At 42.3% G+C, this 20,000-nt stretch overlaps 1 protein-coding gene and 1 long non-coding RNA gene across 4 annotated transcripts in view; one reads left to right on the forward strand and one right to left on the reverse strand.

Moving 5' to 3' along the window:
- Nucleotides 1–19,256, reverse strand: part of LOC147030057 (uncharacterized) — a 20,187-nt gene extending 931 nt beyond the window's left edge. Inside the window, exons 1-3 of one of the 2 annotated variants that reach the window (XR_015056210.1) lie at nt 19,157–19,256; nt 5,689–5,773; nt 1–4,322 (exon numbers count right to left, since the gene is read on the reverse strand). The exon at nt 1–4,322 is cut by the window's left edge and continues 931 nt beyond it. This is a non-coding gene — a long non-coding RNA (uncharacterized LOC147030057). Of the gene's footprint in view, nt 4,323–5,688; nt 5,774–6,119; nt 7,270–19,156 lie in introns of those variants that run through there. The other variant, XR_015056209.1, reaches the window with a different exon arrangement.
- DDX42 (DEAD-box helicase 42) overlaps nt 1–20,000 on the forward strand; it is a 134,725-nt gene that overhangs the window by 30,932 nt on the left and 83,793 nt on the right. Inside the window, exons 1-4 of one of the 2 annotated variants that reach the window (XM_085873764.1) lie at nt 7,969–8,667; nt 8,801–9,027; nt 19,201–19,262; nt 19,831–19,867. In XM_085873764.1, the coding sequence (XP_085729890.1) occupies nt 19,219–19,262; nt 19,831–19,867 (81 nt within the window). In that variant the 5' untranslated portion in view covers nt 7,969–8,667; nt 8,801–9,027; nt 19,201–19,218. Of the gene's footprint in view, nt 1–7,264; nt 7,413–7,968; nt 8,668–8,800; nt 9,028–19,200; nt 19,263–19,830; nt 19,868–20,000 lie in introns of those variants that run through there. The other variant, XM_085873763.1, reaches the window with a different exon arrangement.

A 20,000-nucleotide genomic window follows, 5' to 3' on the forward strand; every position in this document is an offset into this window, starting at 1 on the left:
TCTGGATATGGTACACTTCACAAAATAATGCAGTCCAAATTAGAGGTATTAGCAGGCAATGTTTAAAATCACGGACAAACCACACGAGTGTTGTGGCGATGAGAACCGGTCAGATGTGATGCATCCTGGTGTGAGTGGTGCATCACCTGACTCCTGAAAACCCATGAAACGTCTAAAAGACACATGTCAGGAGTGTGATAGCAAACTCTCCATTTGCTTTGATTTGTGCCACTTGGGCTTTTAGAACATCCACAAGTATAAGGTAGTCCACCTTATTGGATCCTCGTGCACAAACTGAAACGTTAATCCCCTTCACCATCAGTTTGTGCACTACTCGTATTTGTGAGAGATACTGCAGCGCACCTCACCAAGCTTACTTCAGCCGCATCTCCAAAATCTGTGACCTCTTCCATCGAGAATCACACGGGATTCAGATGCATGGAACACCATCAGCTCCATGTCCCTCTCCAAGTCTCCGACATATTATATGTTGCCCTTTCTTCATCGTAGCTGGGTCGACATGTGAGAGCACCTTCCCTCAAACGAGCAGCGTTGTGGGAGCATGGCAACCACATGAAGTGCAGCAGTTCAAGAAAGTAACCGACCACTACCAGAGAGTGCTTGACACGGTTTCAGGAAAAAGGATTACAAATGACGTTTGCTTTGATCAGTAACAGTCAGTCTGCTCAAAAATTCATAATAGCGGAGTCTGCAAACCAAATGTGTGACACCCAGCACTTAGAGGATTGAGAGCTCCCACCTTCTAAGCAAATCTGATGTCGGAGTGTCTCTACATGGGGCCTCCTGCTCCAGCATTGTCGAGGCTGCTGAGAATGCTGGTGTTGCGTTCCAGCCTACTCAAGCCAATCGCCATGCAGTCATTCATCTTGTATGGTTTGCTCTAGGCTCGTTTGTTGTTGATCAGTTTTAATAAGATACCTCATTGTACGATGTAGTGAATATGGGTTGAACTCTGAAGCAACAATCTCATTCATGAAAAGAAGAGCATATCACAAGTATAAACTCAGCAAAAATAAAAACTTGACACTCATTATTTGTCAAATAGTGTTTAGAAACTTTTCTTGAAAGAGTTCTTGTTGTGATTATGGTTAAAGGCATTGTCGAGGGCATTACTTCACACATTCATTCTACTGGTCGGGCCTACGTAGCACCTAACAAAGTACTGCACGCTAAAATCACGTTTCCACGTGACACAAGTCACGTGGCCTATTGATACACCTGCAATTGATCTCAAGGTAGCAGAGGAGAGTATCATCTCAGAAAAACAAGGTTTTATGGTTAATTATTCGTTAATTTGCAATGCCACGACTGTCAAACATTCAGCGTGAACGTGCCATTGGCATGCTGAATACGGGAACATCCGTCACTGACGTTGCGAGGGTTATGGGATGCAGTCGACAGACCATCCATAACCTCCAGACACGTCTCCATCAAACTGGCACCACAGCTGACCGCCCCCGTCCTGGTCGACCACGTGTTACGTCACGCGCAGAAGACCGACAGATTGTCTTGCGTCATTTGCGTAATCGGTTTGTCACTGCCACATCCACTGAGAATGAATTGTTTGGAGGTCGAGTGACTGCCCAAACCATTCGAAATCGTCTGCGCTCTGCTCGTCTTCATGCACGGCGGTCATATCGTGGACCAATTCTAACCCGTTTCCATCGATGCCAACGTCTTCTTTGGGCACGACGGCACCTGAGATGGACCCAGCGAGATTGGAATAGGGTTCTGTTTAGTGACGAATCAAGGTTCACACTAACTTTTGCTGATGGAAGGGTAAGGGTGTGGAGAAGACGAGGAGAACGCAATGCCCAGTGTTGCGTACAGGAAGTGGATCGCTTTGGGGGCGGTAGCGTTATGGTTTGGGGTGGTATCAACGGTCATGCTCGATCCCGACTCATTGTCATCCAGGGAAACCTTAATGCGGCAGCATACAGGGATCAGGTGCTCGTTCCAGAGCTTTTACCATTCATGGCAGCTCATGGCCCAGGTCTGACTTTCCCACAGGATAACGCCAGACCTCGTACGGCCAATTTAACAACGAATTTTCTCAGGGACGCTGGCATCAATGTCATGGAGTGGCCCTCAAGATCTCCTGACCTCAACCCCATAGAGCATATGTCGGATGTGTTAGGCAGGCGGCTCCATCAAGTAAGGAACCCTCCACAGAATTTGCAGGAGCTTGGTGCCATGTTGGTACAAATATGGCGGCGCATTCCCCAAGCTGTGTTCAGACGCATCATCCAATACATGAGGAGACATTGTATCGCAGTTGTGAACACCCATGGAGGACACACCTGATATTGACATGATTTCACTAAGTTGTGACTCACAGTTTTTGATCATGGACACTGTCGTCGCATTTCCGGTGGAACCAATTCCATGACAAACATGATCTGTATGCTATAGCATCTTTAATGACAAGAGAATTGAATACAATCATTATTTCAAACCTATTTTCCAAAGTGTTCAAATTATTGACTTTGAAACAAGTGTAAAGTTTTTATTTTTGTTGAGTTTAGGTACAGAGATGTTTACAATGCTCACAAAACCGCTGCTACTTGGGTGCCACTGAAAACAACCTTTTTAACACCCCTCATATTGTTGTGGTGCCGGGGTTCGGTGGCGGGGAACGACCGCTCGATGGAGCAGTTGGGTCGTCTCCACCCGAACACCCGGAATTGAAGGTTGTCACTCCGGATAACTCCGAAGTCGACGGGTCGCTTAATGGACTGTGGACGCCAATATTTTGACCGCGCGGTTAGGGACTTTTTGTCTGATTCCAATTTACCTAATTAGCCGCGTGATCTAGCTACCGGGGAAGCCACACCCTCGGCCGGCATTGTCCGAACTGAGTCGTTGTTACCGACTCTGATCCGGCGTAAACGAGCGGGAATTACCAAAGCCGCGCCGGCCCAAATAACCATTTACGGCACAATCGGCCTCCCTGATTCTCAAGCCCGAACCATACTGGGTCAATGAAAGTAAACACAGACAATGAACTGGAACATTTAACAGTTATTTATTTACAAAGGGAATAGGGAGGGAGACACAGAGCAGACTTGATCTCGAATACAAAATGCAGGCAAATGTACAATGGCAATCACTGAAACGATTTCTACTTATCAGACTGGACACAGACCGACACACACACCTAAAAAGAAATGGACCTTGTGGGTCTTTATTCGGCTCTTCAGCTTGGGAGGGAAGGCGAGCTGAGGGTCAGAGTCTGGCCGGGTACCTGGCCACCTCGTGCGGTTTCACCGACCTGCACTTGTGGAACTCTGAGTCCGTGGAAGGGAACGGGGATCCCCAGCTTGAGCGCTCCAACACAACCCACCACGGTGGGACTCGAACCCATGACCCAGAATCCACCGAGCGCAGCCAAGATCCCACGAACGACCCGGCTAGCCACGAACGACGATCGACGACACGAGCACCACGAAACACCTCCGCCACGACCACCACCACCACGAGCACCAACACGACCACCGACCACCAAGGAACCCCGGAAAGGAGACCCCCCCTGAGACAGCTCGCCACCCTTCTTATCCCTCCCCCGGGTGGGTGGAGGGATCCGCTCTGAGGTAACTCGCCTCCGGATTGGTCAGGGGGCGTCGGGCGATCGGTGTCTTCCCCTCATTGGACGAGGCGAACATTCCATCTGGCTGGGGCGCGGTCGGCTCTGAGGTGATCTCACCTCCGATTGGACGAGGGGAACATTCCATCTGGCTGGGCGGGGTCGGCTCTGAGGTGATGGAAACTTTGTCTACGTTTGTGGCCTTGAACACGTGCGTAATGGAGCTGAAGGAGTGGAGGGGGTTGATGTAGAAAACTAACAAGAGAGAAACTCGCAGTGCACACATGAAATTCCCATTAGACATAGGTGAGGGATTCTAACTATCCACATATACTTAATGAAATAACTAAACTTTGGGTCAACTGTATGTGTGAAGGCGAATGGTTTCCAGATTCGTAACAATATTACATACAGTAGAATATTGGTAATAAGCGTATGTATGACTATAAGCGCATATGAAAAACTAGAAGGGCACTCGGTAGAGCGCATACCTCCGCCCCGCAATGCTTAATCCACAGGAACATATTGGGCCCAATACATTTTTGAAATATCATGCTATAAATAGTTTTTGGCCCTATCTCTCAACGGTGAAGAATAACTTTAAAAATCAAATAATCCTTGTATCCAGATCTTCACCAAAATCGAATCAATTTCTTCTCACACACCCAACATTTCCACCAAGTTTCATCCGAATCCGTCCACAACCTTTTGAGATATCCTGCACACAGACAGACAGGGGTGAAAACGTAACCACCTTCACCTTTGGTGGTGGAGGTAATGAGCACACATGAGCCTTCCTATTTTATTTCTTCTTGAATAATAAGCGCACATTAAAAACGTCATCGTAAGGCTTTGAAAACTGATAATATTATCAACTGCAACAAAACAGTATTTTGTGTTTTATTGGCACGTAAACTTTAAGTCCGAGTTTCTTACACGTCTGGGACTGGTACTTACATGAGCTGTACGTTCTTTATCATGGGTCGTAAAAGAGTGTTTTATGACTTGATGATAAAGGGTCGTGAAACATCGTTTTTCATCACGATCAAAATGGACACGCCAGTGAAGCGTTAATGACACACTATGAAAAGAAGATTGAGATTATCATGTTTTAGGGCTCGTGTAAGAACCAGTAACAGACGTTTCATAAATTCGGACTTAACACGAGGACTTTGATGTGAATGATAAAGAATGAGGAAATAATTGTTCAGTGAGAAATGTTCAAAGAAGATAGGGAGAGAAAGTTGGGCCTTTTACCTGGACATGGAAAACGAACTTGTTGCGAAGTTTAAATGGATACGTGTTCCAGGACTGGAAATGTATTTAGTATTTGTTTCCGAGGTCCGGACAATTTAAATTGCAATGACGTAAAAGCTGACATAGGTGCAGCCAATCTGAAGAACATTTACCATTATAAGCACAGGTCATGGGTTTTTGAATATGTATGAGCACATATGGAAAATAAGCGCATATTTGTTCCACTCCATGTAAAAATAAGTGCATATTTGTTCCACTCCACGTAAAAATAAGTGCATATGCTTCTTATCCAGATTTTGCGCGTGTGTGTGTGTGTGTGTGTGTGTGTGTGTGTGTGTGTGTGTGTGTGTGTGTGTGTGTGTGTGTGTGTGTGTGTGTGTGTGTGTGTGTGTGTGTGTGTGTGTGTGTGTGTGTGTGTGTGTGTGTGTGTGTGTGTGTGTGTGTGTGTGTGTGTGCGCGCGTGCGTATGTGTGTGTTTTTGTGGATTGTGATGCACCAAAGTGATCGTCATGATCTTCTGAGTTGCTTGGGCTAATTAACTACAAAGAGCCCAGAAGAATTCCCATGTTTTAAACGCACGCCATGCTAAGTTGTGTCGAGCAGCTTTATAGGTCCTTCCACAGCATGGTATTCTAATTACAAAATAAACAAGAAGGGCATTCGGTAGAGCGCATACCTCTGCCGCGCAGTGCCTGATCCACAAGAACATATCAAGACCAATACATTTTTCAAATATCATGCTACCTATAATGTTTGGCTCTGTCTCTCAATGGTAAAGAATCACTTTAAAATTAAATAATTCTCATAATCTGGATCCGGATATTCACCAAAATCGAATCGGTTCGTCCTTGTCACACGCCCAACCTGTCCAGAAAATTTCATTCGAATCCGTCCACAACTTTTTGAGATATCCTGCACACAAACAAGCACACAGACAGAAAGGGGTGAAAACATAACCACCTTCACCTTTGGTGGCGGAGGCAACGAGGGTAAATAACAAAAATAATGATGACATTGCAACAAAACATATATTAAGACTTATAATATGAACACCAATAATAATATGAAGAATAGTATCATTTGGCAATAATAGTAATGAACATATACATTTGGGCTTGGTGAAAAGCAAGCTCATGCTCAAGCAGCACACCAGGTATGTATGCTACAAGGCCGTGAAGACCAATGAAAATGTGTTCCAATGGACCAATGGGCCCACTAGTTTACTAAATTATTGTACACATCGATTAGCCAAATTTACCTGTAACATTTTCCAATCCAGCACAACTTTACTCCAACAACATGAAGAATCATCCTGCAAATGTAAAATCATGAAATATATATAAAAAAAAATCTCTCATTAACTCGACCACTGAAGGTGAAGGAGGTTTTGTTTTCACCTCTTCTTGTCTGTTTGTGGATGGATCCGGTTGAAATTTTGTGGACAGGTTCAGTGTGTGACAATGATGAACTGATTAGATTTTGGTGGTGAAGATCCGGATCCGGATCTGACTACTATAATTTTTTAAAGTGATTATTCACCATTGAGACATTGGGCCAAAAATGATATACAGCATGATATCTCAAAAAGTTGTGGACGGATTCGGACAAAACTTGGTGGGCATGTTGGGCGTGTGACCACGATTAATAGATTTGATTTTGGTGAAGATCCGGATCTGGATACGAGAACTATTACATTTTTTTAAATGATTCTTCACCGTTGAGAGATAGGTCCAAAAACGATATATAGCATGATATTTCAAAAATGTATTGTGCCCGATATGTTCCTGTGGATCAGGCATTATGTAGTGGAAGTATGCACTCTACCAAGTGCCCTTTTAGTTTTCCTAATTATATTGTTGGACTGAATTGAATTGGAGGCTTTATTTATTTATTTGGGGGGGGGGATAAAATTACAAATGAAAAATACAGCTGTGGATTTTATTTTCAAATTAATTTGTTGTTTTAGCTTTGGTCATCGTAAGAATTTGCACACCTGTTGCCGTATGCCACATTGTGCTCTCGCTGCTGCTATTAGCATACAATGCGATGTAAGATATGTTAAAGAATCGAGTTCCCGTCCAAGGAAATTCAACACAGGAGGCCATTATGCCCATCAAAGTCTGCACAATTGTTGACAACCGATTGTTGATTATCCCTGCTCTGTCCTTTTTAAATGCTGAGCATCAAGTAAGAAAGCAGCATGTTCTAATTTTAGTCTTGGGTGTGACTTGGCTGGGGTTCAAACTGCCGATTTAGCAGACTGAGAGCAGAAGATCTAACCATTATGCCACCGTGTCTGGTGTGCTGTTGCTCACAAAACATCTCCAGCACACCCAGTCATTCCTCACCATGTTTTTAATACACCTTTGTTTTGTAGTTTATTCGTTCTTGCCTGTTGTGCAGGTATTTTGATGATGATGAAGATGAAGCCTCGAGTACAAAGTACTCGGATCTGCCTTACATTCCGGCCGAGAACTCACCCTCTCGCTTTCACGAGGGAGGTTCGGACAGTGAAGATGATCCTTTGGATACCTTTATGGCGAAAGTTGAGGTGTGTAAAGGAAAGCTGTGGGGAGTGGTGGGGGAGGAGTGAGTTTAAATTGGGAGGGTGAGGGATGAGTGAGTTGAAGGATATACAAATCATTTTGCTCATGGCATATTGTGCATTTGGCAATTTGTGCTGTGGTATGGTTGGAAAAAAAATAGGCAACCCCTCCCCAGGGTACAACAAAGCACAACCATATTTTTTTGGGGGTTTGTTAGGATATCTGAAGTAGGAAATGGATGGTTGTGAAAAAATATATTGGGGATAGCATGTATTTTTGGTGGAATTTGTAATTATAGTGCCTGAAATTTTTGTGCGTTTTGGAAAATCATAAAAATTACTGTTAAATCTTCAATTATCAACCAATTTTCATAATTAAAATGCCATTTTGTGCAGAATCAAGAGTATGTTGCTTTCAGATCATCTCAGTAGCTAAGTCTGAATCATTAAGTTTTCAAAACTGAAAAAATGTGATTTTACCAACTAATTTTATTCCGAAATGCTATCTTACATTTTGTTGTAAACCAATATTTTTTGCTTTAACACTGAAACTAGCAAATATATTTAACAAAACATTCTGCATAAAATGGTCCTGATTATGAAATTCACAGAGATTTAATCAAAATCATCACTGTCCAAGTCACTCTTATCTGCAGCAACAGGGGCTTCACGTTTGTTGTCACATTCCATACCGAGACATGAACAGAAGTCAGTGCAAGGCAATCCTAATGCCAAACAGTGGCACTTCTGTGAAGTCTTGCATTCAGCATCCATACAGTACATGTGAGTTAGGTCTCAGACTTCAATGGGTGCAGCCTCTTTCACATAGTAAACAGGTTGCATGGAAGATGTGTCCTCATCCCATCTCCAGCCATTACCAATTGGGCTCGACTGTTGTGGTTTCGAAACTCCACGTTGCATCCATATAGTTAACTGGTATTTGGCATGCAACACATGTTGAAGGAAAGCATCCTCAGTTGGAGGAAATGCTGATGCAGGTTTGTCACTCTTGCAAGCAAATTCATACCGTAACTCATCTAAGGTTGTACATAAGTTGCGATTGGATTTCTTTTTGTTTCCATACAATGCTAATGTGTACCGACGAGCATCCTGCAGGTTTTCTGTCAAATCAGGAGTTGTGCCCAGGGTGCTCAGAGCAGGAAGATCCTTGCATATTGAACTTGCTTACTGAAGGCTGTTTTCTTGCCAATCTTGTCGAGACTACTGGTGCTATCACACCCAGTAAGGGCGTGTGCAGATGGTAAGGCATGTGCTACATTTTCTCTTACATTTTGACAGATACTATGAACCGGTATAAATCTTTCCATATTTGTTCTTTGTCCAGTGTGTCCAGAATGCATGTCTGTTAACTTTGGCAATTTGCCTTCATTTAGATAGTAAACCAGCAAGACTAGGACATCTGTATCATCTGACTTCACTATCAGCCTTTCATGAGATGATGCTGGGTCAATGGTATGAAGAAGCATCCGAGTGTCTGCTTCTTCTTGTGTGCTGAAGAGCCGGAGAAGATTTATTTTTCCATTTGAGTCAATGGTTACAACTCTCTCAGCTTCTGGAAATCCACCTGCAAGAGTTATACTCTGACCATTGATCAGCCCAGGTGGGTCATCTAGTAATGACTGTGATATGAATGCTGCAAGGTTTGCCTTGTTAGCAGAATTCTTTAGGAAATTCCTGTAATGTGGCACAACTCTGTCTGGAACAATTACATGACTTGCAACTGTAGAAGTGCCACCTCTGCGTTGTCTTTCTTGGTATTTGACAGAATGGGGGACATCATAACGATCAAACACAAGGACTACAGACTTGATGTAACATGAATTATTGAGCAGGTTAACAATTTGCACGCAAGATAAGCTGTGCAATATCCCTGATAGTGTTGAACTCTGTTTCATGTATCCCTTGGAGAAGCGCCACCATAACAAGGTCATTCACACTTTGACGTCCACTAGGAATGTACATGTCTGTCCCTTTTTGGTCAAGTGCAACTGACGTAAGAAACCTCCGTACTTCATCGAAGGACACAGAGTAGCCCAAGTCATGAAGATGATCAATCAGTTTCTTACTCCCAAACAAATGATGCACATACATTCCTAAGCCAAGACTTATTGGTGTCCGTATTCGCCGACTCTGAGCAATGATATTTTGGCATATAGCAATGATCTTCAGCTCCCAAGTTTGAGAGTCACCATTGGCAAAGCAAGATACAGAGTCAAATGCTTGTTTGCTCACACACCATGATAGAAAATCATACAGACAATCTGGCACAAATTTTCCACACTCCTCTAGCTCCAGATCAAGACTAGATATGTAGTTGTCACTGTCAGTTATATTACTCATATGGCTTCTCAGGATTGCTGCTGCCATATGCAAGATCTGATATTCATCAGCTGATCTTTTGCTGAATGTAAATCTGAAAACTCAATGTCTTCATCAGTTTGTTGGAATGCATCACCAATTGTCATGTTGCCTGAACAGACCAAGTCTGATTGTCCACGGCATTGCACGAAGATTAGTCTGTTTCCATAATAATTTTTTAGCTTCGTCTTTAACTTCCAGGACAAATATTGTTGTGCATCAGTCATCCCTATGTCAACCAATGCTTGGACATACTTTTCTTTCAGGAGAGAGAGAGAGGCTTGTCACAGTCAATTTTTGGGATAGCACTGATTTCTCAAGCTCATTCTGAACAACGTGTAATGCTTTCTCGTGACAAGTCTGTTCTTTGTCAGATGTGGCTGCCTTCGAACATGCTGCTTCAATGTTGCGATCACTGATATAATGTCCATAACAACCTCAATGATACTTTGCATCAAAGGCAAAGAGGTCTGAATGTGTAAGCATTCGAGTATGAAACTCTTCATCATTTCGTTTGGCAGCTGCTTCCAGAACTCTCTGTCTGGTGGATTTACCACTTCCAGTTGTAATTGAAGTCAATTTTTCTGATTTCTTGTCTCCTTTGCCACAAACAAAACATTGAGTACGGATATTGAAATTGGAGGAATGTGATCTACTGCTTTTCTGCAATGAGGGACTACTTGTAGATGGACCTGCGGCATCATCATACATGTAATTGTTTGAGGAACTTGTATATTTTGCATGGCAAAGTTTGTGGAAGCTCACATGAATCTCGCTGGATAGAATTTGGTATTCTAATGGTGAAAATAATTCATAGACATCATCTTTGCGTTTCTTACATACATTCATGATAGTCCTCAGGCCATCTTGGGTTGGATTCTTGACAACAGCACCTCCTTTTGTAAGGGATTTGAAGCACAATATACATTGTTTAGTGTTCAAATGAGGTTTCTTATCAGGAGGTTCACCAATCAATATGCTTTTCTTGTACTGCATTCAATGATGAAAGTTTCTCTGCCCTACAAAGACAAAGAAGGACTGGTAAAATAACAGGGACTAAAAACATGTTCCTCGGAATTGGATTTGACACATACACACTCTTATATATTTTTTTTAGGCAAAACAATACTGTCACAACCTAATTATGTACTGCCCTTTCAGATTACTTACAAAATGACACATTATTTGTGCAAATCGGTTGAAAATTGCAGGTTTTACAGTCATTTTCGTGATTTCGCAACATTCGCCAAATTATTGGAGGCTACTAACACAAATCATGACCAAAATTATGCTATCCCCAATATATTTTTTCACAACCATCCATTTCCTACTTCAGACATCCCAATAAACCAAAATATTATGGTTGTGGTTTGTTCTACCTTGGGGAGGGGTTACCCTGCTTTTTAGGGCCCTTATGGGGAATGGCCACAGCACTAAATTTTTTCAGAATTTGGAATTGGGTTTGAACATATTATGTGGAAAGGGGGAGGGGGGAATCCATAGATCGGCTGTCATAAGAATAGTATGGACTGTGTGATTGCATTGGTTGGATTTCCCCTTGTGTCAGGATATTTGTCAGAAGTACGTCGTTTGGTGAAACGTGCGCCGAGGAGGTGGCTAGTACAAACATTAAAGTATCATTGAGTAGGGTTGTGTTGTGTAAAACCTCCTGTAAGCAGGCAAAACTATGTGGAGGACTTGTGGGCACAAAGGCACCGAAAAGCGCATCGTGCATTTAAAAAGCAGCAGCATGGGCCTGTTTGGCCGACGGACAGCAAACTATGTCGGCGAGGTAAGCTGCGGAGCCCTGGCTGAGGGTGGAATGCTTTTTTGAGGGCTCCATCTTGGGGCAGGATGGTCCTGAAGCTGCCATCACCTATAAACACCAGTGATCAATTACAGGGACCGGAGTGACGTGCAGTCCCAGAGGTGTAAAGGTCAGTGTCAGCGCATGCGCACAGTTCGGTTGGAGTCGGACCTCTGCAGCGTTAACAGCTCTCTCTTTCTCTCTCTGCTTCGTCATCTAAGGCGTTAAAATCCCTCTCTTGACTGGGCTGCCTGCCTCATCATCATCACTCCCCGAGCCGTACTTCATCTTGTACCATCACCAGCCTGCATGACACCATCGTGGTGGAGGGAGAGGTCATGCCCTGCTGAAGTCCTCGGCTGTTCTGTTCCCCTTTGTTTGTTGAGTCTGATGTTTTGGCATCATTGTTGGGAGAGGCTTTATATATTTCCTATTTTTCAAGTTCACGTTTTCAGTCCTATCTTCCCCATTGTCTGTCCTCGTGCGTCAGATCTGTGTGGGTTTTATTGTTTTCTTTATCTCTTTGTTGGTAATTTATTTTCTAAGTAAACCATATTAATTACAGGAAGCATGTTCTCACCTTTTTCCTCGCATGCGTTTCACAGCCAGGTTTGGCTTGGAATGAACGATTCTTAAGGCCTGGTCACACCTTGACGTTTTAGCCAGCGATGGCAACGTATTAAAATGTATGTAAAACGCTGGCTTACGTTGAACTTTTGATGTTTTTTTTTTTAAAGATTCGGACGTATTCATAGCGACTTGGTCTTATGTATAACGCATTGGTAACAGACACAGAACGTTTCGTTGTGTTATAGATAACTTATACCAATGAATGCTGAACCTGTTGTCGGCATACACAACCGATGCCCAACGATAGTCTAACTTAGGCATAGCGCGTTGCACGCATCGCCGACGATGTCGTGACGTAGCCTATTAAAAGGCTGACGCACAACGATTCGAATCATAACTGCCGTAGAAATGGAAGTGTCAACATCGCGGTCACACCTTGGCGATCTTGCCAGCGTATGCCGACCTAAGAAAAATGTGTCTAAAACGTTGGGGCACGTCAAATACGGTATGAGTAAGTTTGGTATACGTGAGTACAACGCTAAAGTACGCTATCATACGTCGTAGTAAGTAGAGTACGTCAAGAAATTTTAAACATGTTCAAAATTTTACGACGTACTTGGCGTATGACACACGTTCCGCATGCGATGGGGATAAGTTTTACACACGATATGCGGACGCTTACACACGTCCACAAAGGCTACTTATAAGCTACTCATAAGTCGAAACACGTCGCGGTAATGTCTTTTTAATGCGAAACTTATTTCTAACTTATGTTTGACGTGCTTTGAACCAATTCTTTACGTAGTCCCAACACACATCGACGTATGTAGACGTATTCCAATGACGTCTTCCGGTCGACAAAAAAAAATGAACGTGTTTCTAGGTTACAACTGCCATATAAAGACGTGTTCCCAGCGGTTTTGGGAATTGGTATATAAAAATGGTGCTCATAAAAGGGGAACCCAACAGTGTTTTCGAGTCCTTTTTGAGTCGATGTCCATGTCAGCAGTAACAGTATCAGTATCAGTATTAGTATTAGTAGTAGTAGTAGTTTGTTCATGTTGGCAGTAGTAGGTGAGTGTGAGGGGGAGGGTGTGGGTTATGATGGATCGTCCTTGCGTTTAACGATTTAAATGATAAACTCAACGATTTAAATGGCTGCATCTCCACTATTGAAAGTAGACGCTTGCGCTCAACAATTGGATTTTTTTACACTCAACGACTTTTAAACAGTACCACTCAGCTATTTTCATTGTTTACAATGAACGATTTAAATTGCTGTCACTCGCCTTTGTTTTTTGACGCTGGGGTTTTGAAATTTGAAGCGTTTCTTCTGAACGAGTTAAAACGTTCAAACTCGACTATTTTAAATAGACGCTGCTGATGGACAATAGGAATCATAGCCAAGCTAGACATCGAAGTGTGAACATCCTCGTCATGCCGAAGAAAAGTTTGAAGAATGCTGCAAATAAGTGTCCTGGCCGTGGCCGTGGACGCTGACGCAAGGACGATCCATTATACCGACGTCTTTCAGCCTATGAGTAACTTAAAAGTAACGTCTGTCGACGTGTGGCAACGATCGCGTAACATGCCAACAACACGTTAATCATAGGTTAGAAATAAGTTTCGGGTACGCTAAACATTACCTCGGCGTGTCTCAACTTATGATTAACTTACAAGTAGCATGTGTTGACGTCTGTCAACGATCGCAGACCGTGCATACAACTTGTGGCCAGCGTAGCGGAACGTGTGAGTCATACGCCGGCATACGTCGTGAAATTTCAAGCATGAAAAAATTTGAGGACAACCAGAAAGTACAACGTTTAAAGCCAACGTGCAACGACGTATGGCAGTGTTTTTCAGCGTGCTCTCAATGTTATCAAAACTTACCCATAACGTATTCAACGTGTGCCAGCGTTTTAGAAAAAAAATTCAAAAATCGGCATACGTTGGCTAAAACGTCAAGGTGTGACCGGGCCTTTAGGGAATGGTAAATTGTAATTAAAAGAACGCAGTAAACTTTAACATTGTTTCGGTCATTTGCAGTGGTCTTGGATTATCCAGCCCAAACTGTCCTTGCTTAACTGATCCTGTCTGATGCAACAGTATATTATTCCATTGGCTGAGTGGCTGAATCCAGATCTTTCATTGCACCCCCAAAGCAACACTAGTTTGAAGCCCAAAAAAGTGTGTATAATTTACTCCTTAAAACAATATTCTGCTTGTTGGACAGAACAAGAGGTGTTGTTTTTTGAGAAAACGGGAACTAAAATTGGGATTCATTTCAGTAAACATAAGCTCAAAAGCAAGATACAGTTTAACCAGGTGATTTGATGTATACGTTGACAGCTGATGACCGATTCAAATTTTGTCACCTTACTTGATCAGCTGTGTAAAGACACACACAAAATGGTGGTGCCCTTTATGGACACATTGTTTGTCCTCTCCGAGAGAGAAACTTTCAACCTTTCCAGAATGAAATTGGAAAATCCTAGTTTATTTTGCAGCAGTGGATGGAGGCCTTATCAAAACAACCAAGTCCAAGTTAATGGGATGGATGTAAAGAGGTAATGTTTCTTGTGAGCTCCAATCCATGAAAGACAACGATTCAATCTGGATTTTTGATGCTATGGCTGTTTTTGAGCAGTTTGTCAGCAAGTTCTGTTGATCAGCTTGCACCTTTGGAGAACTGGCAAAATGTTTTTTGGGTGTTTTACTTTCAGTTACTAAGCACACCAACTGCAGAAGGGTTGACTTTGTTGTTGACACATACCCAGCTATTTGCATAAAAATGCTGAAATGTACCAAGATATCTTTTCATCAATGATCTCTCTGACTGGAAAAATCCTCTTGATCTCTTCGCTGATGACTCCACCCTCTGCCATACCATCTGCCATCCCTCTGATTGGCAAGCAGCATCCTCTTCATTCTCTGCAGACCTAGATAAAATCACAAGCTGGTCCAACACTTGGTCGTATCTCCCCCCATCCAATACCTTGATGTTTTCTACCCCCATTAATCCACCCCAAAGCCAGCTCCTTCAAATTCCCTGATTTCTTTCCTGAAAGTCCCTGTTGTGTCCATCTTGTTTACTCCGTACACCCTGCCACATCGCTCTCCCTTCCACAGATCTCCTAATGTCTGTTACCGACTGTTTTGTGCTTCTCTCTCCTGCTCCCTTTGTTATATGTTCTGTGTGTTCGCTCTTCTGTGAGCCTCGACAATGTAAACAAACAAACAAACAAAAAAAACAGAGACCATCGTCTGAATTCAGGGAGAAAATTTAGACCCACTCAAAACAAAACATTCCACTGGAAGAAATTTCTGTCCAGCAATGCCAACAAACTTGGATTGGTGGAATTTATAGTCTGTGAGTGCAATAAGGATGAATATGCTGCACAACTTCAGGGACTTGAAATTGCTGTGACATGAGATCAAGTGTAACTCCATGAAAATAGACTTAATTATTTATACATACTTCAGGACAGGAGAGTTCAGTCTTCATTATATTGTGGGAGGGAAGCATGCTATGTATACACAGTTTGCACTGTGCAATATGCACATACTGTATTTTCACGCAAATAACACGCAGGCTATACACGAAATTGGTTTCAAAAACTCCAACTGTGGCGTATACTGGTGTGCGGGTTGTACAATATTTCACCATACGGCACGTGACCTAACCACAGCAGGCCAGGGTTAAATTGTCAAGGAGATATAAAAGGCAATTTTCTTCTTGGTAAGTTCAATTGTAATATTTTAAATTACAGTTCTTTCGCATATTTTACCAACACACACATACTGTATCTAATTGCAAAGATATTTAAGATACCGGTGCATCATCATCTGTAAAGCTCACAAAGTCCTGGATTTCTGTGAAGCAGCTGAAGCAGCTCGGAGTCGGCAACGATGGGGATGTGTTCAGTTACCAAGGTTCTTGTTGACTGTAGAGCACTCGCCAAGTGGCTTAAGCACTCCGTTTGATGTGATTAATAAGGAACGACTGGCTTGACAAGCGCTGGTTAGCTGCTTGGTACCTGAACACACCCCAGGTCTGTCGGAATCCATGTCGTCATCACTCTCATCCTCTTCTCCAGAAATCGGTCCACTTTTTCATCAACTTTCATTTTGAATTCAGCCATGAAACGTTTATTGGATTCACTATATATGAGATATCCCTTATTGTCGGGTTTTCCGTCTGTCTGTGTGTGTGTGTGTGTGTGTGTGTGTGTGTGTGTGTGTGTGTGTGTGTGTGTGTGTGTGTGTGTGTGTGTGTGTGTATGTCTGCAACGCGAGGCTCCACAGCACGAACGAGCGAACCGATTTCGATGAAACTTTGCCAAAAGGTGGAATATATACTGGGAATGTGCGCGTTTGAATTTCGTTGCCCAGCAACCACCCGTTGCTGTACAGCGGCCGAAAAACCGCGTACAGTATTTTCAATACTTGTCCTTCAGTTTTGAATGTCGAGAAACGAGACTTCGGAATAAAACACTTCGAGATATTTAGATAATTTTACTCGAGCCGATTTTTGATTGAGGTTTATTTTTCAAATGGTAGTCCTTCAAAAATCGTGTGTCTATTTACCGTCATTTAAGGTGTGCATACAGTGTTTGTAAGGAACTACACCTTCGTTCCACCTTCGATCTCTCCTCGATCCAAACGTTATTGACCAAAGTGAAAAGGATCCAAAAGAAATGGAATCACCGGCATTTCTGTCTTTGTGGATTTCTAATAATATGTTTATTTATTTACCGAAAACGATTCCCTACCCACACACCACCTCCAATTATTTATTTACCGAAAACGATTCCACGACCCACACTCCGCGTCCATTTATTTATTTATTTTCCGTAAACGATTCTCCACCCAAACACCACCTTCAATTATTTATTTATTTACCGAAAACGATTCCACGACACAAACACCAGCTTCAGTTATTTATTTATTTACCGAAAACAATTCCACGATCCACACACAACCTCCAATTATTTATTTATTTAATGAAAACTATTCCACGATCCACACACCACCTTCAATTATTTATTTATTTACTGAAAACGATTCCACGACCCACACACCACCTCCAATTATTTATTTACCGAAAACAATTCCACGATCCACACACCACCTTCAATTATTTATTTATTTACTGAAAACGATTCCACGACCCACACACCACCTCCAATTATTTATTTATTTACCGAAAACGATTCCCCACCCACACACCACCTCCAATTATTTATTTATTTACTGAAAACGATTCCACGACCCACACACCACCTCCAATTATTTATTTACCGAAAACAATTCCACGATTCACACACCACCTTCAATTATTTATTTATTTACTGAAAACGATTCCACGACCCACACACCACCTCCAATTATTTATTTATTTACCGAAAACGATTCCCCACCCACACACCACCTCCAATTATTTATTTATTTACCGAAAACGGTTCTCCACCCACACCACCTCCAATTATTTATTGATTTACCGAAAAAGATTCCCCACCCACACACCACCTCCAATTATTTATTTATTTACCGAAAACGATTCCACGACCCACACACCACCTCCAATTATTTATTTATTTAGCGAAAACGATCAAGACCCACACACCACCTCCAATTATTTATTATTTAAAGTGGGCGTGGCTTATGAAAAATATTGTGTGGCTCAGGAGGTGTGGTCAACCAAGAGCATTGAGAGAAGTTTATCGGGTTTTCCGTGTGTGTGTGTGTGTGTGTGTGTGTGTGTGTGTGTGTGTGTGTGTGTGTGTGCGTGCGTGCGTGCGTGCGTGCGTGCGTGCGTGCGTGCGTGCGTGCGTGCGTGCATGCGTGCATGTGCGCGCACAACGCGAGGCTCCACAGCACAAACCAGCAAACCGATTATTTTTCAAATGGTAGTCCTTCAAAAATAGGGTGTCTATTTACCGTCATTTTTTTTTATGAGGAGTGCCAGTTGGCAAAATACGCAATAGGAAAAATCTTGCCAGGCAGAGGAACAATTGTATGTGAACCAATACGTCTTGGCAATGAATCTTCGTCGGTGGATCGGTCAGAATGAAAAGCATCGCATCCAGCGCTCCGATCCTAGCGAATCGCTCGTCGCCTACCGGCTTGTGGTTTCTCTTATTTGTATTGGCAGCAGACATTGTACAGTAGGAACTTGTAATGGTTTGGACGATTTTGTGGAATGATATAAAATTCAACAGCCTGCAGGGTGTCTATACATTTCTAATGTATGAGCAGTGTGGTTTCCAGGCATATTGGAACTGGAAACCATGCAGGTTTTTTTTTAACACATCGGGACAAAAACTGTAATGGTTACAACAATTCTTTCTCAAGATGTTCATTTTGATGTCAGTTGGTTATTCACCGCAGTTATATTTGAAAAGAGCGATTCATTGGCCCTTGACAACAAAGCCGTGTTGGCTGCTGGAAATATGGAGATCGCGTATCTCCCGGTCATGTGTAGAGGAAAGATGGGGTGTGTTCAGTTACCAAGCAGCTCGACAGGGCCTTGCCAAGTCAGCCGTTCCTTATCAATGGTTTCAAATGGAGTGCTTGCTTGAGTGCTTCAGCCACTTGGCGAGCACTCTACAAGAAACCTGGTAACTGAACACACCCCTGGCATGCGGGATATACCTGTGTGCGGGTTATACGTGCTTGAAATTTTCCGAGAGCACTTCCACCCCCCACCCCCCCCCCCTAGTGTGGGGTGCACCAGGGGGTGGTTTATTTGTGTGAATATATGGTACTCATTTTTCTTGTCATGTTACATCCTGTTTACTCCTAAAATAACATCTCAGATTGTGATATGAATACTTCTCTAGCTTAAGGGTGTGTCTTCCAAACCCAAGCGTTAAATCAATTTTGCTGCAGGTGTTCAACAAGCCAATTTCTTGGCCTCTTTTGGTACTCATATAATGGACTATATATGATTTGAATAAAAAAGGTTAAAAATAAAAATAAAAAAACATCCCACTGGTATTGCATGTTGTTCAAAGGTTGCTTGTTGTCTTGGTGCAGTCAGAAGCTCAGAAAGATATGAAGTCTCTGGAGAGCAAGACTGGAAAACAAGAAATTGAAAAGTGAGTTTTCCATTTGTTTTGTGAATCGTTCATAAAAATATTGATTTTCTAAATATATAATTTTGGCCGGAAATGTATACACCCCTCTTCTACAGTTCATATGCAAATTAACGTGATATTTGCAACGGTTCATGTGACCCACTGGAGACTTGTTTTTGGGTATTGTTTTGTGACCGCATAGATCCCCAGTCTCATCCTCATTGACTGTCAATTTGATGGCTTTGAATGATTAATCAGAAACCATCAACAGCAAGCTTGATCTCCAAACCACCCATGTACAATTACTATCGACGAGCAATTATCGATAGTTTACAATGTCATGTGCTATCTTGTTAAGTCCGCAACAGGTTCTGCTTAAGTTTTCATTCAGATCAAGTTTGGTCATATTATTAGAAACCATTATGTTTGTTTTAACGATCTTTGTTCTTTGGGGGGAAGGGGGGCAGCCAATGTATTAGCTTTTGATTAAAGACAATTGCCTCTTGACTGGTAAGTGTTTGCCAGTATTTATATGACTGTTGCAAAATTCTATATGAAATTGGCAGATTTTTGCATTGTTGTTCAACAGGGGAGTTCGAGATGACATTGAAGAGGAGGATAATCAAGTGAGTTGATATTATTCCCAGGGTTTTTTATATTTATATATATATATATATATATGATATTATTTTATTTATATATATATATATATGATATTAGGGTTTTTGCCATACCTTCACCTTGTCAGTAATTTTGCTT

Source organism: Eptatretus burgeri, chromosome 3 (genome assembly GCF_056783735.1).
Source record: "Eptatretus burgeri isolate ZD-2024b chromosome 3, Ebu_testis_v1, whole genome shotgun sequence".
Taxonomy (NCBI): Eukaryota; Metazoa; Chordata; class Myxini; order Myxiniformes; family Myxinidae; genus Eptatretus; species Eptatretus burgeri.